Source organism: Chelonus insularis, unplaced genomic scaffold, assembly GCF_013357705.1.
Source record: "Chelonus insularis isolate UGA/USDA-ARS -01 unplaced genomic scaffold, ASM1335770v1 contig_36_pilon, whole genome shotgun sequence".
In the NCBI taxonomy this organism is placed as follows: Eukaryota; Metazoa; Arthropoda; class Insecta; order Hymenoptera; family Braconidae; genus Chelonus; species Chelonus insularis.
In genome coordinates, this window is record NW_023276530.1 from 311,487 (window position 1) to 338,069 (window position 26,583).

General features: G+C 30.9%; 1 protein-coding gene across 1 annotated transcript; it reads right to left on the reverse strand.

Moving 5' to 3' along the window:
* Positions 1-214: 214 nt before the first annotated feature.
* On the reverse strand, positions 215-26,324 carry opa (odd paired). Its single transcript, XM_035083827.1, has 3 exons — positions 25,106-26,324; positions 3,745-3,914; positions 215-3,003 (listed from the first exon to the last, which is right to left on the reverse strand). The coding sequence occupies exons 1-3, from the start codon at positions 26,025-26,027 to the stop codon at positions 2,662-2,664; spliced, it is 1,434 nt and encodes a 477-aa protein (XP_034939718.1). The 5' UTR covers positions 26,028-26,324; the 3' UTR covers positions 215-2,661.
* Between the last annotated feature and the right edge of the window lie 259 nt (positions 26,325-26,583).

Here is a 26,583-nt window from a genome sequence, read left to right on the forward strand (position 1 = left end):
AAAATTATTATTTTAAATAATTGTTAAATATATTTCTTCCTAGAAATGATTTTCCTCAACTAATTTTTCAAATTTTTAATACTTTTCTATTTTAACGAAATCTTATAAAAACTCAGAAAATAACTTTAGTGATAATTATAATTTTATTACTATTCATCTTTAACTTTGTTTAAAATATATTAAATAATTATTTAAAATAATTGAAATACACAGAGACATTACAAACACTGTAAATCTCAGTTTTCCAAAATGCATTGTTTTAATGCGGATAAATGTGTTAAATATGACGTCATCCATTTGATTAACATTGTAGTTACATACTTAGATCTGCGATTTACAGTGAACTTGAACGGAGATTTTGCGTGTAATTAGTACTCAGTAAGTGTACTCTTACATTGCAAATCCGGAAAAATTCAAGTGTTTAATGATAAATCACTTAAAGTGTTTAACAATTAAACACCTAATTTTTAACAATGCTGAACACCATAAACAAACTATAGCATTTTAGTGAATGGTAAGAAGTCTTTAAAAGTCGTCTGCAAAATTGTCATAGAACTTTTATGATGTTTAACATTGTAAACACTTTAAGTGTTTAGTTTTTATTCACTTGAACTTACAGTGTATCTTAAATCCGTAGCGGGCACTATTCGGTCATTGCTGACAAAAAATGTGATAATTCATTAAAAACAATTCCTTTTTGACTTTTGCATATTATTTAATTGCGAATTGTAATTAATTTAAACGTTAAACACATGTGAATTTAAAATTCGCATATGGTTAATATCAAATAAGATCTAATATATCAACAATGATATATTTTTTATATCGAAGAAGAATATGATGTATTATCATATTTTATGTGTTATAAAAATAATAATAATTATTATTATTGTTATGTAACAATATTTTTTAGAAATGATCAAAGATGCCTGGTTTGCGTCAAAACTATCAAGAAATATTTATGAGCGTAAACGAAGCCTGTTCTTCAACAGAAATTCTCAAGACATCTCGCTTTAGAAAAAGAGTTGCATTTATTTTTTCCTTTCATTCCTTTTTTTATAGCTAGTATCATTCAAGTTTAGAAATTCATGAAATTAATTAATTTGAAATAATTACTAATGTTAAATATATTGTTTCATAAACAATAAATAGTTATGTTTAAAAAAAAACTTTAGATTTTGTATTTCTTTTACTGCAAATCCACACTTGCAAGTGTGTTATTCTTGTAGACACTTTTAACACGTTAAGCCTCTTCAATATTCAATGCCGTAAACAAACTATAGATTTTTTACACACTATAAAACGTGTAAAAAGTTTCTACAAATCTTATATAGTTCGTTCATGGACATTTTATATACACTGAGAAGAAAATTTACTTTATACAAAAAATATTTCATTCGATCATTAACATCGAAATGTCAAATAGTCGCAATAAAATATTTCTTTGAAATTATGAATATTTGATTGAAATCATTTTATTTACTCAAATGAATAAAATGTCATTTGTTTTCATTCTTGTCGTAACCTTGAAAATTTGTTTTCAAACTTGTCGCAACATTGAAACAAATGACAATATGTGTTTTTGATAACACTACTATTAGCCCGATTAAAATATTATCTTGAGAATACTCCAAGTTTCTTTTATTGATTGAATAAAAAATTCTTTCATTTAACGAAATTTTTTTCTCACTGTAGAAAACACTTTATGCGTATTATTTTAACACGTTTACGAAATCTTGGGATTTGACGTATTTCAGTAAGATTATTCCGTCGTTTGTACATTTTGATTACTAAAAAGTTGAAGATTTAATTACTCTGTTGTTTAATAATGACAAAAAGAAATTGTTTATAATAAATTATTAAATTTCATTAAAAAAAAAATTTGTATTTAAGAATTTTTTTTCTCTGTAATGACCGAGTGTGCCTGCAATGGTCATAGTATATGAGGACATTTACCAAGTACTACACTGTAAATCTCAAGTGTGTTAAAACCGCACACTTTGTGTCATTTGAATGTGTTCAATGTTCAATTGCTATGAACAAACTATAGATCTTTGTAGTCATTTTTAATACATTTCAAGGTGTATTAAAATCTGTAGTTTGTTCACGGCGTTTAACATTGGACACGTGTAGAGGAGTTTACTGTAACACACTTTGGATTTACAGTGTAGTTACACGCGATATCTCCGTTCGATTTGAATACTCCACGCCCTTGCCTTCTCTTTGCTAGTATACTTCCACTAATCACTGGAAATATATTTATTTTCATCGATTAAATTGTTAACATTAATACGAATATCATTTTAACCATCAATTAATTAGTTAATTTATTTATTTGTCCATTTATTTAAATAACTAATTAATAAAATTTTTGGTTAGCAAATTGAGGCACAAACGTGACTAAATAATGTACTTCGTTCATTCTCTACACTGTAAATCTGAAGTGTGTTAAAATAATGTATATATTTAATTGCTATAAACGAACTGGAAAGCAGCAATGCAGTCTTTTTTGTAACACAGTCCAAAATATGTTAAATCTATAGTTTATTTATAGTGTTTTACATGAAGCATATGTAGGTGTGTTTACTACAACACACTTTGGATTCACAGTGTAGTGAGTGTTGAATTGCATTAAATTTGACAGCTAAAATTTTGTGACACTCAGTAAGCCGTTGCTTGATGATGCATAAGTGGATTAAAATGATGTCCTAAATGATGAGGCGGTGGTGGACCAGGTAAGGGGCTATGTTGAGATCCAACTGTCGGTGGCTGACAGACGTACCATTCAGTTAATTCTGGTCTTGTTGATGAGGGATGGTGATTGCTAACGTTAGCTGACGGGTTTGTTGGAGAAGTTGTTGTCGTCGTCGAAACAACTGATGCTGGTTGTGGAGATTCCGTGTGACCTGTCACTGATAAACTACCACCAGAACTACTACTTTCTTCTCCTTCACTTTCATAGCCACCACTGAGCTTTCCTTCACCCATCGATACTCCGTGCACCTGGAAAAAAGGTTTTCATTCTTTTAATCAATTCAATTTAATTTTTAACTAAGGCAAACTAATAATTACAATTGTTTAAAAATTAGTCTGAGTGCACATGTTTTGTTACAATTTTATGCAAATCTATTTATATTTAATATATTTATTGAAATTTGTAATTCTATCATATTGCTGTTATTTTTTTAAAGTTTTTACAACAAATTAGTATTATTATAAACAATATTTAATTGCTGTTGGTCATGAGAAGTCATTTAAAATAATATTTTATCAATATTTACCAACTTTTTCAATAGTTTTGATGATAAAATAAATAAAGTTAATTCTTAATTGCCTTTTTCCTTATTTATTTTAGCATCTTTTGGTTGTATTGTATTTGTTTAAAGATATAGAAAATAAAAACGAACTTAAGAAACAGATTAGATTAAAAAAAGATTATTTATGATTTTAAAGTGATGAAAATAAGTACAAGTTACAAATATTGTTTTTAAAAATAATCTTTTTTTCAAAATGAAATAAATTATTGGTCAATTATTTAAAATACTACAATTCACATATTCATGGAAATTTACAATACAATCATTCTAAATCGTAGTGTTTTATTTTAATACACTTAGTGTATTAAATAATAAAGTGTTTTAAAATGACGTCATTCATTTGAATAATACTTTAGTAACTTTTTAAACACTTCCAAGTGTATTAAATAAAACATTACAATTTGCAGTGATAAAAATAAAAATTTACCTTCATATGTTTGCGCAACGAGCTAGGATGTGTGTAAGATTTGTCACAGCCGGACATTCTACAGTTGTAGGGTTTGTCTGATGTATGAACATGACTATGCTTCTTGCGGTCACTGCTATTTGCAAATTTCCTTTCGCACCCTGGGTAATCACACTTGAATGGTTTTTCACCTGGAAAATCAAGATTTCAATGAATTTTTTATTAATAGAATCAACAAAAAAAAATATCTAATATTAAAGTTAATTTTAACAATTGAATATAAAAATAATAATAATATTCACACTAATTACTACTGATTTATTTTCAAGAAATCCCTGAAATGTTTTTTTTATATCTCCAAGGTATATTATTTTTTCATTGTTTTTAATGAAGCTTTCATCTCATTTTCATTTCATTATTTTTTCCAACAGACATTTAAATTTTAATAGACTCTTATAGCTGCTCCCTTGAAGCTACGACTTACAGTTCACGTGAGGGGAGAAAAGATATCACAAGATAAGGTTTTCTGAACACGAATGCCAGTCCTTCTGTGGTAAAGTGTAAAAGAAGTAAGAAAGAGGCCGATACTGAGTAAGAAAGATAGCATGACTTTATTTATTTCAAGCGGAAGTTGACGGAGAATATATTTTAGCCGTCGCGCGAGTGCCAACCCCTCGCCCTTTTGCCAACCACCACCCTCTAAGAGAACGAGAGAGTGAAGGCGCGAAGACGGAAGTGCAAACTTGGCGAATTTTTTTTCTACACTTTATTTTCTGCACTCTGCTACTTACTTATAAATATATATATATGTTCCTTAGTATCTTTCTGCTGTAAAAATAGCATGCCTTTCTCACTAAATAAATCATGAAATAATAGATGAGTTTTGTTCTTGACAGAATATTTTAAATCTAAAATAAAAAATTGGCCGAAGAATTATAACTACTGTAGGAAAAATTCTTTTGAAATTTTTTGATTAAACATCATTCATTCATCAACATTTATAGTCCAGTAACGATGCAATTTAATTAGCAAACCTAACCTCCCATTCTAAACCAAGGTTTTTTTTTATGTAAAATTGCACGAGGATTCCGAAAAAACCATTCGCAGCAAAGTATTGATAAATTTAGAGAATAATTATAAATAAAAGGTTTTAATCGACAACAAACTATGTAGTAAATTAGAGAAAAAGAACAACAATCGAATTGTTCGATATTCTGCTGAGAAATCGTTTTAAGATCGATTGGAAAGAATTCTGTAATACCAACAAATTGGCTCTTTTTCATTTTTTGAGATCTGATATCTCGAAAATAAGAAAAATGAGGTGACAGAAATCTTCGTTGCACTGTGAAGAACAACAATTGTCCTATAAAATATTGTCGATTTTTGAATATTTAAAAAGTTATTAATAAAAATATGCAAGCTCGAGAAGGCGAAAATTGTTTATAACAAAAAAACACAATGACGCGTAAATTTTTTTTACCTGCGAATGCTTTTTTCGGAATCCTCGTGTAATTTTATGTAAAAAAATCCTCGGTTCAAAATGGGAGGTTAGATTTTCTATTACCCCTGTTTTTAATTGCACCCTTACTGGACTATTAGTGAAGGACTCATGACAAAAGCGTCCGCCATGACACCTTAGAATTCACTAGAAAAAACATTTATTATTTAATTATTACTGAATTTACACCGTCAAATTTTATTTTCAGCCATGTATGCCATTTTTTTTACCACTTATAAATATTTTTTGTCAGAAAAAAACAAATAAAAACTTCACCGTTTGACGAGAAAAATTGGAGGTGATTTAAGGTTAGGAAAGCCTAGCCTTAATTATCAGTGCAATAGAGAATTAAAAATGTGTTATTTAAAATAAAAGTGGCTCGTTAAATTGAAGTAAATTCTCGAGGAAAATTGAGGTGATAAATAATATGGTATTAATCCGGTGTGAAATCTGAGCCTTGGAAGAAAGTGAAGAAAGACGAGGGAGTTCTTTTCTAAAAACTCAACGATTAATAACTTTTCAAATGTCCTCAGCAGTGAGAGAGGGGTTCTCTCAGTAGCGCGTTGGCAAATAAATAGAAGATAAATAAAAGCGTCGCTACGTTCTCTATTCTGTCTCGTCGGGGTTACGTAGTGCAGATGGCAACAATATGCTGTGAAATATTGCTCACGTTGTTCTCCGATCTACTCGCACACACATTCACCGTCGGCTCGTGCGCTCATACCAAGTCTAAATTCACTGTCCTGCAACCCAATGAAGAGAGAAAAAAGACATCCTGAGTGAGTGAATATAAGACCGAGCCACGATCCCCGATACATTTTTCGAGTCAGTGTATCTCGTGTTATGACTTTTAGAATGGAGAGCACAATGGTCCAGATCTCAACTCGATAAAATAGTTATTATAATCGTTTTCGAGAGAGAAAACCCAAGGGATTCAACTCCAGTTATGCTGACTAGACCTCTCTGCTAACTATGTCCTACATCCTAAGGTAGTTGGGGAGTTTCAAGCTAACTCGTGCAAGTGTTGAACAGAATTTGGTGAGTGTGAATCTACCAAGAATCTTAAGGAGATTATTGTTGATGTAAATGTCGAGAAAGTAGATCACCATTCAGAAACTAAATACCATCATGATGAACAAGGATAGCAAATGTTATAGGATTTGGATAAATGACTCTTAATTTGTAGGGCTGGTAGGTTTAAGTCAACTATATATCACAAAGTTTTGAATTGGCTTTTTGAAATTAGAACTTGGATCCATCCAATCCAAGGAATAGCTTTTTTTCTGCTCAAGAAAAATCGATATCATTCCAAGATCAATCACAAAACCGTTCATCTTATTTTCAACTTTTATATTTCAAAATATTCTTCTAAATTCTATTAAACTGAATAAAGAAACCAGAATCATTATGAGCACAAAAGATCTGGACGTAATCCAAACATTTCATTATTGATGACCTTGCAAAAAAGGAAATTGTAAAAAGAAGAAAAAAAAATAATAAATGGCAAAGAAAAGTTTCGAAAAACAAGAAGAAGTCAAAGCAGAGGATATTTGAAATACAGGTAAAGTATAGAAAATAAGCAAGATGATTTTAAAGCATTCGAGGTTTCTTTTCTCACTTCTTAGAGACCACTTTAGATTTTACAGAAACTCATTGAGCTGCTGCAGTTTTTTGGAAAAATGTTTCAGGAGTGATATATGGGCGTACACTATTGTGTTAATGCAACGGGTCCTACAGCCTTGAGTCGTGAGGATAATGGATGATTTTTCGCGTCCATTGTGTCCATGTAGGACACCAGTCCCGGGCCACCAGACATTGTTGAGAAGCAACCCCTGAACTTCTCTTGATGGCGCACACCTCACTCGAGTTTCTCTCCCTTTAAAAATGTAATAACTCGAATCGAATTGGAAGATGTTTGGGGTCTACCTCCTGATCATCACCACAGTTATTGGATGCGTTCTCAAGTAGATAATTTCCTTGTTATTCGTTTGATATTAGGGATAGAGTGTTGGATCCTAAGGTGGGCAGGCGTAAATCGATCAGTGATTGACGTTAGGACCAAAAGATAGATCGGAACTGGAGATACTAATGGACAAGAGAATTGATAGATATCGGTGGGGATTAGCTCTAAGAGATATTGGATCTAGATAAGCCAGTGGATTCAGACTTCTTGACTCTGTCATGACACCTAAAATCAGTACAATAAAACATTTAAACTTACACTCACAAAAAAAATAGGATGATTTCTACTGGGAAAATATTTCTGCTTTGAAATGACCGTTGAAAAAGAAACTAATAAATTATTTTACTTATTCTTGATGGTTTAAAATATTCAGCAGTAAACTCTCATTGACTCTAAGAAGTTCCGACATCTAGACTCTTGATAAATTTAATACTCCATGGTAATTATTGATGATAAATAGATTAATTTAATCTCATTATGGCATGGACAAGTAGTTTAGGTAAACATGCTAAACAATTTCAAAAAAAAACTGTCAAAATATTAAAATAAAAAAGTATCAAAGAAGTTCTAAAATATCTCCAAAGCCTTAAATCTTGATGTACAAATAATATTGATACTTAGATGCACCCATTGAGTACAATCTTTTTAAAAACTTTCTCAAATTGAAGTTGCGGTTTTTTTTCCGCATGGAAATCATGTGGATGGAAGTGAATAGAAGGGGAATTGAAGGGGACAAACACTCGAATTACCACTTCTGGAGGGGAGGGGGAGGAAAAGAAGAGAGTAACATCTGCCTGGGCGTCCTCCCTTTCATAAGCAATATGGCGGAATGATCAGTACACATAGCTACATTTACCCATGGATTTGCGGTTCTTTTTCATATTTTATCCCTCATTCACTTTTTGGCGATGGACACGCGAGAGCCGACTGCTTAGAAATTTCTTGGTAAACAAGGGTCCAAAGGTCTCCACACATCTCCCCTAAAAGCATGGTCTTTTTCCATCTACTTGTTAGGCTTGTTTGTTTGCTAAAAGTCTTGAATAAATACCTAAACCTCAAAACTTTTGTCGAACATCACAAGAATTTCTTCCAACTTTCAAAGACTCTTTTAGACTCCTAGATGATGGCAAAAATCATCAAGCAGTTTTTGCAATTCTTTGGGTTTCATGAGAGCTAACTTTAGTGAGTTTTATGATGTTTTGGATTCAAAAAATCGTGGACACTTGTGTTATCTTGATTCCTGAAAATTCGGTAGCCCAGACGAGTAGACGTGAGGGCCAGTTTAGGGTCATGTATCCTGACTGGTTATCCGAGATGATGCTACCGTCGCGAGCCACAAGATCCCAGAAAGACCCATTCTACACTTTGGATTCCTGTCCCAATGTGTATCGTGTTTATGTTTATGTAAACGCGCTCGTACGCGTGTTGGAGTTTGAGAGAAGAAGTCGAGATCAAAGTTGGAGATTTTCAGAAACTGCGCGTATAAAAGATAGGGGCGCCATACCAGTATGCTGCTGGACGTCTAGAGTTACCATAGCTATTCACCATGACTCTCAACATTCTCCGCAAATCTTCGGGGAATTGTCTGTCTATTCCTTGAATTTTCGTTCAACTTCGTCTGTCTGCATACCGATTTCTAATCATAAAATCAACTACTCCTAAACTACATCATATCTACTGTTGCTTCAGAGAAAAAATAAATTGATTTGATAAGTATTCAATGTAGATATATCATTCTTTTGTAACCCATTGCTTTAAGAAGATTTAAAATAATTTTTTTCAACCATTTAAAGCTGACAGGTGGTTCTTTTAAACACTACAACGTATTTTTACTAGTAAAAATTGAAAGTATTTAAAATTTTAATCACTTTTTCAAGAAAAAATACTTTTTTCGGGATCAATAATTCTAGGAATTTTCCTTAAATTCTTTAGACTCTAAAGAGAGAGAAAAAAAAAAAAATAACAGAAAACTTGATGTTCATAAGAATATTTTTCCTTTGTTAAATTCCAAAAGAATCTTCAATACATACTGCATCAAAAAAATTTCACTCATTACCAAGACCATGAGTTAAAAATGATATTCAAGATGTATTGAATTTGTTAATCTGAAACTTTGGATGATTTGATAGACATAAAAAGACATAGAGCGCAAAAACTATACCACAATCCTACTACTTGACATCATCCAACATGCCTTCCTAGGAAATATAGATTTTCAGTTAATCCACAGCATTTTAAAACGTATTTTCAATTCCGGTCTCACGGGTGAGTAGTTGGTGCGGTGTCTAACAAGGAGATGAGAGAAAAACTGGCCTCGAAGAATTGGAAAGCATGATGACAATAGGATCCTAACAAGCCGGATCATACTTCACCAAGATTTCGTGGCGTTTAGCACTGGCCAACAAAGCGAGAATTTCTCGCGCACGTTCTTTTTTCATCACTCCCTCCCTTTTACCTTCTTTCTTTCGTTCCTTCATCATCGTTTACTTGATCCACATTATAAAAAGGGAGGAAGGTTACATTTAGACTTGACTGTATTGGTGCTAAAGTTTGAGATTTTCCAAAAGCATTTCACCCCCTCTTGCATGCTTCAACGTTGAAAACTTTAGTCAAACTCTCTTGACTCAATGCCCCTGCACCACTAAAGCAGCCTTAGAACACTCTCACTACATTCAAGAGCTCTTCAGAGCCATACCCTTGGCACGCTTCATTTTTCCATGGCGAAACTTATTCAATAGCTATTTACGCTAGTCATTGGGTCGTTTGATTTCAAGTTTATTCCAATCCGGAAGTAGATTTTTGTACTACTCGTTTTGTAGTTCTTTCAAGTTCACTGATGCACATTTCAGATGTTTCACTTCTCCTTGTATAGATTTTGCATGTGTAATATTCATGTAGCATATGTAGATGAAGAATTTGTGATTTATTTTCAGACATAGAAGGGTTCTTCTCCGGTGACATTGCCCATTCTTTTACCCGAGATATTCAATTACCATCAGATTGGTGCTAAGATATGCTCTTGGACTGTGACAACTATATACAAGGTGTTTCAGTGTCGAAAATACTCGCTTCTCTACACCCTTCTCCAATACCTCATCATGTAGCATTGTTTTAATTCTTTCTTTTTCAATATTATTTCTGTTGACACACTTGTAATTATCTCATTTTTCCTACAGAATGACAGTTAGAAATAAATTAAAATGAAATTCTGATGAATAATTGGATGATGATGGTGACAATATCTATTGATAGGTCTAGATGTTGGAGACTTTTTTAAAGTATCATGTTTGTATCTTTATTAAAAAAGAAATATAATGAATCATAATTCAATATATTATTTAAGATAATCTATTAATTTATTAGATACTACTTATGTATGTTCAACTCTAGTCCAACCTAGATTTATCATTCCTACTAATTCACTCTTTCTAACGTTGTAACACAGCATGATGCGATAGTAAATGGTGTACATTAGATAAGACTAATCTATAACCAAGAGAAAATTGAATGGAAATCAGTTCAACGACTTCTGAATTATAAATGGATATATTCTGCATCAACAAACAAACATGTAAATATTTGCTCTCATAGAAAAGCCATCAATTCATCAATTGATCCAACTATTATGATATAAGTACCAAGGTAATATTCATCTTGAGCAACAAATAAATGTTGGTTTAAAGAATATTTTTAAATAAAATAAAAAAAGAAAGATATGTAAGCAGATTATCTTTAATATCCTGATCACCAGGGATATTTTTTCAAGCAAAAATCCTCAAGTGGATTTGTATTTAGTATTTTTTCATCTTTTGTCTTCTTGTGTCAACAACTGAAGCTTTGAAATGTGAGTAAAAACGAAGGATTGGCATGCGGCAAAAGATAAATAAAACAAGTATACATACATGATAAAATACATGGGTGTATATAAACCAGAGAATGGTAAATAAATTGCTTTTTCATGGTGGTTAGATTTGATTTAGAAGTAATCTAAATGGACTTTAGTCACAGTTAATTTTGTTAGGACGTTTAGTCATTAAATAGATCTAAGAAAAAGATCGATTGGTATTTATTAACTATCAATGATTCGACAGTTTTAAAATGTTTTCGTTACTCCTCCCCTCACTTACACACCCGTATTTCCTCTAAACAATCGCATTCCTTTTTCTGAATGTTTAAAAGTATGCGTGTGGCCAGTTTTGTTTTATTAATGAACTGACTGGGGGTCATCTAATGACTGGACAGAGGGCGTGGTTAAAAGATTGCTAAATCAGGGCTTGAGAGAATGGAATATCAGATGGTTTTTTAAGGTATTTAACACTAGATCAGTTTAATGACCTGCATTTCCTAAGCTGGTCATTAATTATCTCTTTGGCAGTTGATGCTTATCCACCTTCTTCAGCTTTTGGATATACTCTCCCTGAGGAATTGCAGGTTTTAAAGTTGTGTGGTAGTGATTTTTATCTATTAATATACTAGAATTTAGATAGCAAACATGATCATCACTGGAAAAGAGTTTGGATATGAACCAAGAAGTAACTTCATCTAATGAAGCTAAAAGGGGCAATGGTTGAACTTGTCTCAGAATTTAAATGAAATAGATAAGATGCAGGAAAGATGCTAGATTAGTAAGCAGATCCAAGTTAAATTGATGAATTTATTGATAATTAATTCCTATGATTATTTAATTGTAATAGGAATTTATTCCTTACTTCCTTGAAGCTTTCATCAACTTTCTCAATCAACTTTTGTTAGAACTTTTTTTTAAAAAACATTTTGTAAAACTACTTCAGACTTAGAATAGAAATTTATTTAAAGAGGATAAAATATTATATAATTATCTTCATACATGAAAGTTGGATGAATAATTAAACATTTTTCTTGATGATACACAGAGAAAAATAGTAAGGCTTGTAACACTTTCCTTAGCAAGTAAAAATGATAATGTTGATTTTACTTTAGGTGTTATGAATTATAATCATCTTCAAAGGATTATTAATATTATTATTACTTTAGGGGATTGAAATTGAACTTTACACCAAAGAAATTTGTTTTGTCTCATATTTAGTTCTAGGAATTTATTATTGGCATATAGATTTCTGAATGTTGGAAAGTGAATATCACTGGTCGTAAAGTAAAAGCTGTGTGCTGATAAATTATAAATACAATTATAATTAAATGAGCCATATAAATCATTGAAGATAATTTTCCAATATTATTTAGATAAATGTAACATTATTTTAGTGCCATTGTTATTTTATCACTAATAAATGTTACAATAAAAAATTGAGGAATATATTATTGTATGACTCCCAATTGACATGAATTAAAATTGACCGGAAGTGTAACAGAATTCACATTTTACAATAATTTTGTTCAGAAACAATTTTTTTACTAGAAAAGTAAAGTCAATTTTACTGCACAGGTCGATTATTCCTATTTTTCCTCCCTCGTTTTATAATAATAATTTTATAAAAATTTCGGTCATATATCCGTTACTTTTTTCTCTGTGTAATTAAAAACAATGTGATCTTCAACATCATGATGCTCATTACAAAAAATGTCCACAACATGACATTTTCTAAGCAACCATTGGAGTATTTCCAACTCCATAAAATCACTTGCGACCAGATATATTATAATTTCTGTATGGAAGTGAATATATTTTATTGATTTAAACTGTAAAATTTTCCCTGATTGTCCAAAAAAGTATCAGGAATGCTTGGGATTTCACGTGGAAAATGCATAGGAATTGAGTAGTGCAGAAGACAAGGAGAATGCGAAGAACATAATGTTTCCCACAGCGTGGAGTTGTATATTTTACGATATGGCGAGCAATTTGACATCTCGCACGAGACATAATTCACGCTCTCACCCACACTGTGACATGCTTGTAGTGAGTGTGTTCACCACCAAAGCAGTTGTTGCAGTTGGTGTGGGTGTAAAATGTATTGAGGGACAAGAGAAGAGGAATAGAAGGAGAGGGTTGGATATTCTGGCTTAGATAGTGGTCCCTCTTCTTCTCATGTGTGCGTCCGAGCGGATCGAAACCATTAGAGGGCAGCCTCTTCGTAAATATAACGGACGGTCCAACATAGTGAGCACCCTTTCGAACGTTCCCGCGCTTCGTTTTGTTTATCTGTTTGTTTCTTTTTGTCTCAATCTCGACTGCTCTTCTCTTTCTTCCATGGTTTTTTGCTTTCGTCTCTATTTATAGAACTTTTTTTCGTTCATTTATTCTTCCCATAGCAACCCCTTTCGGTGTTTTTTTATCGTTGATATGCTGTTGGCGTGCTTGCCCAACGTTTCACGGTGCAATTTTATTTATTAGGATTTTGCAAAATGATCGTAGACATTTAAAAGATTATTCCTGAGCCTCTTCCACCACAGTTACATATGCCTTTTGATTGCCACCAAGTCCCTCATTTTTTACTTTAATCGACTGTAATTATCTAACTAACCACTTTTGTATTCATTCTCAACGGAAGCTTCATTTTTTTCTCATTGAAAAAATTCACTTTCATTCAATTAAAATTGTTTCGGAACTCTAATAATTTTGGTGATTAATAAACTCGGTGATATTAATTATTACTCCTGTGACGATGGTCTATTTTTATTCATTGGCAAACATAATTCATAATTGTTCCTTAAGGTAGCTCGTATCAAAATTCATTGTGCCCCAACTGAATATAATTAATTATATATGAAAATAAATATCCAAACTTCTGTGGAATTACATTCAAAAATTATTTATAATATGATACAATTAATATTCAATAATATCTGGAAAGTATTATTAATAATATTGTTTCTACGATTTGAAACAATTCTTTGTACAGACTTGTACCAATACATCGACATTATTTTTATGTATGTACCACCACATTACTATTCTTCCATTTGTTGTCGGATAATTAATTTTAATAATTTTTTGTTCAATAACTGAACGTCAAAATTGTATGAAATTTCACTGAAGCATTAATTACATATTAATTAATTTTATGATTTTTTTTAAACGTAATCGTAACTTCCGTTTTGGAATATTTATTGAAAAACTATCACGAGTTACCTTCCACCATTAGACTGCATGGTAAAATCGCAATCTTTCATTGCAAATATCTTCATTTCTAGACGTCAGATCTTTTTTGTTCAGAGGAAAAAAATGTTCATTTTTGTTATTCTATAAAAATAATGCGGTTTAAAAAAAATTGTAAGTAATCACTCTCGCTGGATAACTACCTCAACACAAAATTGTTTTTATGATTAATAAATTCACTTTTAAAAAATTTATTAATAAGTGATAGACCAAAAAAGTGTTCAATAATTTTTCACAATCAAAGATCTCTGTACTTCTTCCATGTCTATTGACTGCAAAGCTGGAGCAAAAATGCAGAACTTTATGTTTATATCTCTGACCCGAATTAATAAATAAATTAATTAATTAACTTTATGTTAAGACATAACACTCCAAAAAATAAAGAAACAATTAATTCTACTCCAAAATATGATTTTTTTTCAAATCAATTTAATTAAATAAATTCTAGATTAAACAATACAATGAATTCCCTCTAATTTAAAATACAATGAATTAAAAATTGTTCTCTAAGTTAATTATTGAACTTTTCTCACTATAAATCAAAGTAACATAATGAGAAAATGTGAACTTTGGAAATAAAAATGTAATTACCACCATGACTTGACATTAAAATAAAAATCTACTTAAAGGATAGCTTTTCTAAGAATATGTGAGAAAATATCTTGAATAAAAATAAATAAATATTGAAAGTAAATTCCAATAGTTGATTGTAAAATACTAATAGAATACTTTATTACTTTCAATATTAATCAATTTGGTTTATTTACCAGAGTTTCTCTATTTCCTGTGTGATAATTACACATAACAGCATATAATAAATTTTTATCATTTATTCACGTGAATATATCGTTATCGTTTGTTATCATCGCTGGCATCGACTGGCATGCATATATATATATATATAAAAGCATAGCAACATCACATAACATATACAAATGTAAAATGTGATCTTTAATAAAACCTTTTAGTTAAATTTAAATACGAATATTTATATTACTGACCATATTGGAAAAGAAAACTTTCTTGAAACTCTGGATAACTCGTAGACTTCATGTGTTTATACGGTACCACGTTCAAGTGGAATATAATGCGACTGTTGGATTCTGCTTGCCAGGTCGTCATAAACAATTTGACTTATTGTCATGTTGGATAAAATTAAACATTGGATCTTTGACAAATTGGAAACAAATAAAAGAACTAGAAAGTTGATTCGAACCTAACGAAGCATGAAGCTTCAGAAAGGAGATAATTTCAAGGAAATCTCATATGATCTTCATAAGAGACGTTTCTAGATGATCATTAATATTAATTAAGATGATTATTAAATAGTGACCAGGCGATGTTTGCAAATGATATTCATTAGTAATTATGAAAAACATGAATAGAAATAATTGAATTCTTATTTGATATTAAAAGGAATTTTTTGTCAGATAAAATGAATACCAAAGTGGTCGATCTTGGGGCGTGTTTGATTCAGTTGAAGAAATTTCCGTCAAGTAAATTACAACATTCTTTGACCAAGTTAATAATTCGTTGATACGTAGCCCCGGAGGCAGAAGTATCAGGTTACAAAATTAAATTACAATGTATAGAAGTTAAAAAAAGCTAAGGATAGAATGAGGTAAGTGTCAAGCTATGGGTATCTGATGGTTTTGACAGCAACTCGAGCACAACCCGTTCTCATTTATATTTGAATCCCACGGAATGAAATCTTTCAGCATTTCCTACTCCATCTGTCCTTGAGAAATATTTAATTTAAAGTGAAGTAAGCAAAAAACCATCTAATACAATAAGGGATATTTTTCTTGCCATTTTTTGTTTTTGCAAAATAAAAGAGTAATAAAAAAAAAGATAAATAATAATGAAACATGATAGTAAACTGTGTCGACATAGAATTTTACTAACGACTGCTGTAAACGTTTGATTCATAATCGTTTATTCTTATCATTTAATCCAACTTCGCCCCTGGGAGAGTAGCAGCGATCTCAAGTCCACAAGAGAGAAAGAAGAAGAACAAGGAAAAAAAAAGGTCCAACATTCCAATCTCTGGTCTCGACCCGCGACCCCCGACCCACGATCCCTAAATCATCCAACGCTAGCCCGCAATTCCGTTTTGTTCCTATTTTTTCCTTTTATTTATTTTTTATTGTTATTATTATTTTTATAATTTATTTATTTAATTTATTTATGTCTTATATATCTCCTGTAACATACCCAAGACTTTTTTTTCATCGATAAATAAAATCAATGGCGCCAAGATTTATTTGGGCTTTACGGAAATATCATTGATGTAATCAAAGAAAAAAAGTAACCGCAATTTTTCAATCATCAAAAAAAATGATTTCTGTCTTTTAAAAAATTTAATCAATGTTGGTAATTGAGTAATTACTTTTCATTTATTGTTACTTTATTTTTTAATCTTTCAAAATGTTTTATTTTATCAGTAGGAAGATGTGAATTTAACGGCGCCAAGATAAATTATTTCAAGTCATTTTCTTGCCATGAAACTGTTGCCAAACATAAATTGTAAATTTCGTAAAAATCTCATATTTCTTGGTTCATTCATTGAGTTTGTGCTTTAATCCACGCGAGCAAAGTTCAAAAATGAATTTCAATGTGTATATTTATATAAGAATAAAATATAGAATACATTTTATTGAATGTACGACATTTGTATAGGAGTAATCCTCAAGTGGCATTTAAGTCCTAGGAAAGTATAAAGTTACAGGACACTCGATATTTTCTCGATGATCGTTATTGTCCGTGTAACTTTCTTCAAATATCTCATGTAAAGAGAAAGATACTGCTACTGTTCACACAATAAAAAAAAAACCTCAAACTCATTCACCCCATTTTCGTTGACAATTGAAACTTGGATAAAAACATTTAGAAAAAATTTTAATCAAATTAAAAAATTATTTATGTGATAAAAAAATATATAAATAAAATTTTAATTTAATTATTTTGAGAATGATTCTTGGATTAAAATAGTAAAGGGTATGTATGAGTATGAAACAAAAATAGTTGGATTAATTGAAGAGAAATTTTCTGACGTCTGTAAAGTGTCGATATAACAAGTGAAAATATTTATTAGAAATTTAATTTAATTGTATAAATATTTTTAAAGATAAATGATTGCTATTTTTATTTTTTTAGCATCTTCATGATGAAATTAACCACGTGTGCAGAATTATTTTTTCAGCTGTTGGAAGCCAATCAAACGAAAAAGAGAAACAATTAAGCCGTCTCGGTTTGGTGTTTTCACAGAAGCCAATAAATGTGTCTTGTGTTTCAAAATGTCACAATTGACACATGAATTTTTAACACTTCATTAATTTTCTATAATTTACAATTAAGGAAAATTAACTTTTTTATAATTTGTTTTTAATTATTTTTTTATTTCAATTATTATATATTATTATATATAATAAATATATTTAATTTTAATAAAAAAAAACATAATAATAATTTTAATTTTAAAATAAAATAAAATAAACATACTAAAAATCATTATAAGTGTTATAATAATAAAATAACAATTATCGATAGCTGATAATTCAATTTTTTTCAATTAAAATTAAAAATATGGATCCAAAAAGTCACTTGTTAAATCGATGACTTTTTTATTTTGAGCTCTAACTGAAACAGTTTGGCTCTTTCAATTGACACGACTAAAAAAATATTGTGCCACAGAATTTAAAGAAATCATTTTATCAAAACAAATAAGAATATTAGACATTGACTCCAAAACTATTTTTTATATCAACAATTGTCCATGTGACAGAATAAGAATGAAAAGTAATAAATATTTGCATGTAAATAACCTTTGAAACTGTATGAAAAGAATGCAATTAAAACACTGCAAATCTACATGGTTAAAAAATAAACACTTTAAGTGTTTAAACACTTCTTGCTATTCACTAAAATGCTATAGTTTGTTTATGGTGTTCAATATTGTAAACACTTAGGTGTTTTATTATTAAACACTTGGAGTTATTTATTACTAAACACTTAAATTTCCCCGGATTTGCAGTGAGGTAAACAAAATAACACAAAAAATTAAAACAAACAGAAATAATTAAAAATAAAAATATTATTAAGTGAAATTCTTTGGTAAAGTAATAAAAAAATTTTTTTGTTATTGATTTAAGAATACTTATTTCGTAATAATGAATATATGCTTATGTATTTTATGTTTACATCGACAGGTAAAGGTAAACATAAAATGTTTACCTTTTAATAATACCATGGCTGTGTCTTTAATTGAAAGAAAAATTTTTTTAATATAGTTAAAAGGCAGATATGAATATTAATACAGTTAAAAACAACGGATTTTGTTGAGGAACAGTAGTAAAACTTTAGTTAAATTAAAACACTGTTAATGCAAAAGTAATGCGACCTTGGTTAAGGTTTGATAGAATCTAACTGTTTGATTCGAATATTACACGAATGCGTAGAGCTTTAGCATTTCAGGTCTTGTTTAAAGCCTAAGATCGACGCTTTTCCCTGTTGATGATCAGATGTTTGTCAACAATTGTATTAAAAGAAATAATTATGGATGACTTTATCTATAATGATACCAATTATTTGGTATATAAAATAAAATGAGAAATATATGTATGTACACTGGAAAAAATCATGTTTAATTGAAGTAAGATTTACTAATAGTTAACATAGAATTTTAACTATGAACATAATATATTAATTATAAATAAATTTTTTTTTTCATTGTATATGAAACCATGCCAATAATGGCCCTGTATAAATTAGCAAACAGTAAGTTCGCTATTTTAATTTCATTTTTAATTATAGTGTTCTGTATTTACCGATACTTGTATAGAAAAAAATATATTTTATTTTTAAAATATATTCAAATATAATTTTCTGGCCAAATCTTATATAATTAAATATAAATAAATATAATTAAATATATTTATGTTATCAATTATATATTCGATTATACAAGATTTGGCCGAAAAATCATATTTTAACATATTTTTAATATCATATATTTTATTCCCTATGAATAAATATTCATTAGTTAACTTAAAGTGGCCCAAATAAATAATTAATCGTTGGCATATTATTGACAATTTTACATTGGCCAAATCTTGGCTGTATTGTCATTCATGGCAGCTCCATACAGGATTTGTTTACAGCAGCACACAATTAATTGGTTTATTTTCAATTTTTGACTGAAACCTGAACTAACGAGACGTTTTCCCTGTCATAGAAATCTTCCTATCGATTTAATAAACGTTTTAATTGTTCTATACTTAATTCCAGAACAATTATTTCTTCTTACTTTACTAAATTGTCATAAAAATTACGAGTTAAAAATTAAATAATAAATCATTGACTAACTTAAAGAATGATTCTATCAAGAACTAAGTTATAAATATCTATCAAAAGAAAAAAAGGCTTAACAATTTGAATAAAAAAATAATTGCAACAATACTAAATAAATCTGCAATAAATAAAAAAAATAGTCCAGACATTTAATTAAATTTTAATTAATCAAATTTGACCACAATTATTGATTAAATTTTTTTGCAAAAATGTATCGAGATCAATAACAGCTCTATTAATCAATCCTTCAGAAAACAAAGCATCAGTATTCAAAAATAGGATTTAAAAGTACAACATCTCAAGCCAGGTTAATAAAAATGACCTAATAATTGTTTCGAACTAGGTAATAATAACTTTGAAGTGAAATAATGGCTCAATTGTCACGAATCATTTGACTTTAATTACGACCCTTGTGGTGAGAATATTGGCAGCTGGTGGGCGTATCTTTCTCATCCCTCGTGAGTTTAATATCCTCTACAGGTTCTTCTTAGACGTCTGACTCAGAGTGCAAGTGAGCAGAAGAAAGAAGAAGTAGCAAAGCGTCGAAAGCAGGCGCCTCAGGCGCCGGCATTTGCAACAAATCTTCACTCGTCTAAATCAGTTTCAAGTGAGATAAGTAAGCGTAGCCTTCCGGCATTTTACCACCCGAAAACAACAATAAATAGTCTAGTAATAAATTGTATCAATTAAACATACTTTACTAAAGAACATATTTGTTTTCTCCCGACGGAACGTTTTGTTTTTTAGCCTTCCTTTACTCCAGTCTTTCTTCAAGTATATTATGCAGTTGAAAAATGCAAAAAAGTCTTTTCTATTTCAATTAATTTATTAATAATATTGTAAAATAATTGTATGTCTCCATCTATGTATTAATTACCAAACGACTGATTTTGTTGTTAGCAATACTTGATCGATTTGTTTATGTTTACACTGATAAAAGAGATTTGTAATAATAAAAGAGGCTTTTTAACTGTTAATAAATCTTTTTAATTATTAAGGAATTTAATGTAATTAATATAATTTATATTTTATTGTGGATTATATGGTTTTTTTAATATAAAAAGACATAACCTCGAATGAGGTTAGGATTTGGTTTTATTTAATGCATATTTCTATCAATAAAAAAGTGAGGTTATAATTAATGAATATGACTAAGACTTTTTTATTGTTATAAAATATTATTAGTTAAAAAACATTGATTTTAATATTAAAAAAATCGTTTTTTAACATTTATAACCTCTTCTATCAGTGTGAGACTAGCCCTAACCAAACATCTTTTATAATTTATTCAACTTAAATAAACTTTTAATTAGTCTTACTAATTGTTTAGTCTTCATTCCCATTTATATTTTACAATATTAATAATAATTAATTAATAGTTTTAAAATAAAAAATATTTACCGTATGGCAAATGAAAGTAATAATTTTTTGAAAATTTATTTGTTTTTTGTTTTTAATTTTTAATCTTAATGTAAACAATAGATTAATGAGTTTAATTGTATAAAATAACAAATGATAATTAGAATGATAAATTATCATGACGAGAAAAGAGAAATAATTCAACTGGAAATGATAACAAGAAGTTGAATCCAGCATGGCTGATTGCGTGTTCAGAAGTAAGACTTGAAAAGTCGAAGCAAAAATCACAAGAAGTCCTACTGGCGTTTGTAGGAAGAATAATCACAACATTCGAGGGGAAAATAGCAAGAAATGAGGAGAATAAATTACTCCAACTGTCAAGAAAATGATCACGAGTATGGGATTTTTATACAGAGAAATATCATTCTGTGGTTCTTCGTAAGTTGAAGAGATAACTCGATAAAAAAAAAACAATTTATAAATAAATTATTAATATACATATTTTATAGTTCAAACCAACTCCTAACAACCAAGTCTGGAGCAACTTTTTCAACATTCATTAGCAAGTTTCTAATTATAATCCAATTAAGAAAAAAAGAAAGAAAAAATATCTCCAACCAAATATGATCATTTTTATAATAACATTCCCTTCAGTTTAAAAAAAATAATTGATTGAATTTCGGTTAAAAAATGTCATTTAAAAATTCTTGTTCCATCTTCTTCCACTGAACCTCCCAAACAAGCTTTCAGACTACTTAACGCTTATTCTAACACCCCATGAGCACAGAGACTCATCCTGTATCATCCCCTATTCTTTTTGGTAGCCCATAACCCCTCAGAACTACTTCCAGACCAATAGCAAAGTGTTTGAAGGGAGAATCCTATTGTCAACATCAACCAATCACGACTACGCGTGCGCTGATCATCATCATGTAACTAAGGGATGCTGATGCTTTATTCTTTATAACGCATATCAATTCTCTTCTAATGGCTGCCATGTAGCCCATCTGTGGATTAGGTTCTATTTTACTTAATAAATCGATAGCATTATTCATTTTTATCACTGTAAAAAAACATGTCATTGTTATAAATTTACTGCTTCATTTTTTATCAACAAATTCATCGGAATAAATGTGATGATGAAGAGTCTGACAGTTGAATATCCAAGAATTGGTGTTAAATCATTGGATAAATTAATTGTTTATAATCAGTTGTAAGTCTAAAATGTAATTAAATTTTCATGCCTCAATTTGTAGAGCAATTCAAGCCAACATGAAGCATGGTTTTGACATGAAATAGCTGTGATTTTACATACAGTGAGCCACAAATTTCTACTGATATTATCTACCAGCTGAATGTAATAACAAATATTTGGACTGCTCGACAGTCGTGTCCATCGTATAAAAGCTATGACCTTTACATAATGTTTTTTCATCTCTCTCTCTGTTTATTTTTATGTACTCATACTCTGTCTTTATTTTTATTCAATTTAATTTATTTTATAACACACAAATGAAGCTCATAATACACCATTGAAGATTATAAAAAGAGTCATACAAACTCTAATAAATGTTGATGAAACAAAAGCATTTCAGTACTAGAAGAATTAGAGAGCAAGAATCGAGTGTTTTGAAAAATGCCAATTTATTTCGACACGTTTGGTTGCAATGAATAATACGTAGAGGAACGAAAATAAAAAAACAAAAAAAAAGAAAGAGAAATAAAAGAATAAGAAAAATGTATTGAAGGGTTGTTTATTTGTGTGGCTTCATCCATAGGGGAGAGATGAATACTCACCCTCTTCATCCCCTCTTTTATATCTACTTCTCACTTTAGGATTATTTCCAGGGTGGGCGTTAAAATCTCGCGTAGCCGAAATGAGAATGAAATTTAATCATGCATGATATATGTCTCTGTAACTACTGTCACACATTATCGTGTTATTTTTCTATCTTTGTTTTTGCTCTTCTTCTCTCTTTCAGCCTCTTGATCACACGTGCGGAAGTCACTAAATAATTGCTCTGCTCATACATTAACCCATCAGTTGATGGATACTTTCATTCTGACTCAAAAAAAAAGAAACTAGATAATTATTTTTCATATGATTTTCATGGTGATTTCTTTTTACCAAGGGTTCTGATAGATTTTAAATCATTTTGCAAGTTCCATCAATGATGTAGAATGTACCTTCCAACATGTAGGATAAATAAATGTTGATCAATTTTAAAGCTTCACCAATTACAGGATTGATTAACTTTATAATGAATCTAAAATTCTCATTAACTTGCTGAATTATTTGCTCCAATGATTAATGAAGTTAATTAAAAGCAAAAGATTTTTAAATAATTAATAACAAAATTGCTTGCCACTTCTTATGTTTGGAATCTTCTAAAACCATCCGAGAGATTGTTTTGCTTTGGTATTTCTTGATGTTTAGCATCATTTAGACAACATTAACAAACATAAGAGTCTTTGGAAAAAATGATATTGAATGTGATACTGTGGTCTAGCATGAAGCAAAGCATTGATGATCTCTTGGTAAGTAGTTTTACAGTTGTGTATGAATTATATAAGAGTGTGGAGTTAAATAGATTGACATAAATCATCTCTATCAACGCGTTGAGAATCTAAGGAATTTGATGGAGAAATTTCCGAGGAATTTAGTTGGAAGAAATAAGAAAAAGAGAGAAGAGTATATTAAAAAATGAAATAAGAGGAAAGAAGAGATATAAGAGAGGAGGAATATGGCCAACATCCAGACCCGACGGACGCTATTGCACGACCTGCTTTACCTATGTCCTTATAAACGTTATGTTAATATTCTACTGGACCCAACGGGTCCATGTCGGGACATAAAGAGACACGATATATGATCAGGTAATTTCTTAATTGTGCCCACGAATTCTTGTCATCATAAACAGACTTTTGATTGTATTCGAACGATTCACAAGGCGCCACTTTTCGAAGTTAAATTCCTCAACACACAAATTTGTCTGTGTTAAGATGATTTTTTTGCGAAATAAGCATTATAAACTGGGTGGGACGTTTTATTATCATGAAAAATTTTGTTAATCTTGATATAATTTATAGCTGATAGTTGATGATGGTAGTTTTTAAGTAAACAAGAATAAAAATGATGGCTTGTAAGTATTTATATTTATCAGAAAGTGATGAAAAATTTGTTCATGATATATCATGATGATTAATGGACTTTATAGTTATCGTGATAATTGCTACAGTATTATGATAATTTTATGAATTATCATTCATTTTGCAATGTTAATATCAGTGTGAAACACAAGGTTAATTACAAATTGATGTCATTAATTTGCAATAATTTGTAATTATCATTAAGAAAATATGATCATTAACATTTATCAATTATTGCTGATAACTAAATTAAATATTGATTGACATTTATTTTAAAACTGATTAATGAATATCTCTTTTTAACTACTCATTTTCTAATCTTTATGCTTGAAATTGGAATTTTACAAGAGTTTTACTCATCAACTTCATCTCAGTATCTCCAACTTGCTGTTGAAGCTAAAGGTATGAAAGTAGATAACAGGAAAAGCTTCAAATTATCTTCTAAAGTGTCAATTTTCTTTTCAATCTTCACAAATCCTTAAAATACTTTTGGTTTCCTTTAATTTGGTTTAGATTATCATTCACTCGAAGGATTTCACTTCATTTTCTGCTGTAGAAATAGATATTATTGCTTGGGAGCAGACTGTCATCAATGTGATAAGGGATATACTTGGAATGATTGTTGAAGAATGACTCTCTAGGAGTAGTTGGTGAAAAATATGAAATTAGATATGTTGGTTACAAGTGGATCATAGCAATTTAAATGATCAAGATTGGTAATCTCGATTTCACAAGGATATCGAGTATACAAGAGCACATACATGTTATATATGTTCCTAGAATGAAACCTCAGGTATATAATCGAGAGGCGTGGTCCTTTTGGAAACCTTGTAGTATATCACAAAAACATTCCAAGTCTATTTCCACAGCATGTGAATCAATCCAAGGTAAACAAAGCCCATTTGGCAATAAAGGATGTAGTGTAGGATTGAATAGAAAAAAACATAAATATAATGTAACAAATGCTCACCAGTGTGAGTTCTCTTATGGATCTTCAAGTTCTCGGATCTGGCGAAGACTTTGCCGCACCCATTAAACGGACACTGGAATGGTTTCTCGCCAGTGTGCACCCTGATGTGATTGACGAGCTTGTACTTGGCCTTGAACGCCCTCCCGTTCCTGGAGCAACCCTGCCAGAAGCACGCGTGCGTCGTGCATTCTGGTCCACCCACGTGTTCAACCGTAAGATGAGTTACAATGTCATGTAGAGAATTGAATAATTTCCCACAGAGTTTCCTTCCAGGTCCAGGACTATCCTGATCAACCCACATACATGACATCTCTTGTCTTTGAACGCCACCACCGGTCCTCATGTACCTTAGGAAGGCTCCATGAGGATGGTGGCTTGGGTGATTCACTGCTGGATGTTGTTGATGGTGGATTGATGCAGGAGTTAGATGAGGAGGACCAAGGTACTGGTGATGCGGTGGTGGTAATCGAGCATCCTGACTGTAATGTCCAGGATAATGACCAGCAGCTGCTAGTGGATGCTGACTTGGATGATGAGGGAATTGTTGTATTCCAGCAGTGCTGGTGTCATGATGAAGAGGAGTAAAGAGTCCAAGTCCACTTTCTGGTGTTGTTGGATTTGCCGTCGCGTTGAATTCATGTTCACGACGAAGCAGAAAGTCTCTAGCTGCATAGGTTGGATGATGACTCATGGGATGACCCATGTGAGGTGTCATGTGGCTAGCTGGATGAGGATGATGTGGAGGATATCCTTGAGGATGGAAATGATGATGTTGTTGAGACGGTGCATCTCCAGTTGGTGGTTGGACACCATTATTAGCATCTCCAAGACCATCCGTCGCACCACCAGGGGATAATTTGATGCCTAAATTCGCAAGATGATGGGGGTGTGATGACACCGAGTCTAAGAAAGTATTCATCATTGTACTAACTCGCTTCTAATCCTGATTCTCAAAAGTAAATACACACTAGCATGCTTTAAAACACTAATCTCTTGGACACTTGAATTTCACTGCACTTTGGAGTTTAAAATCTTTAATCACGTAAGTTTAAGTTTTCAAAAATCACTGATTATCAACAAATGACACGCGCTGTTGTACGTCAAGTGTCAACTTACTCGCGCCAGTGACTGCTGACGGGGCCAAAGGTGACGCTCGTCGACGACACCAACAGGTAGAAAATCCGTAGCGTTCCTTGCTGAGTTCACAGCGGGACTGAGGAGATTCTCTGAGCTCTCGCTGCGGGGCGACTACGAATTTCATTAGATTTCGTCTTATCCCCACTTTCTCCCACTCTAAGAACCTTTCAGAGCCAATACGACTCCAACCTAGTAGGTACCAATGCCCCATTCGTGCACAATCACCCAATTGACTTCACCCTCCGTTGGGGAACGTGTTTGATCGGTTCTTTCTGATAATCACAGGCGTTTCTTCATCAAAGCGCATGACTGCTGCTCCACCTTTCGACATGCCCGCCTTC

Bases quoted from the DNA above. Each gene is read 5' to 3' on its own strand.
- opa (XM_035083827.1), bottom strand. From the start codon at position 26,027: ATGATGAATACTTTCTTAGACTCGGTGTCATCACACCCCCATCATCTT. The intron at 3,915-25,105 runs GTGAGCATTTGT...TTGATTTTCCAG, and splicing joins CCATAAGAGAACTCACACTG to GTGAAAAACCATTCAAGTGT. The intron at 3,004-3,744 runs GTAAATTTTTAT...CCTTTTTTCCAG, and splicing joins CGTTGCGCAAACATATGAAG to GTGCACGGAGTATCGATGGG.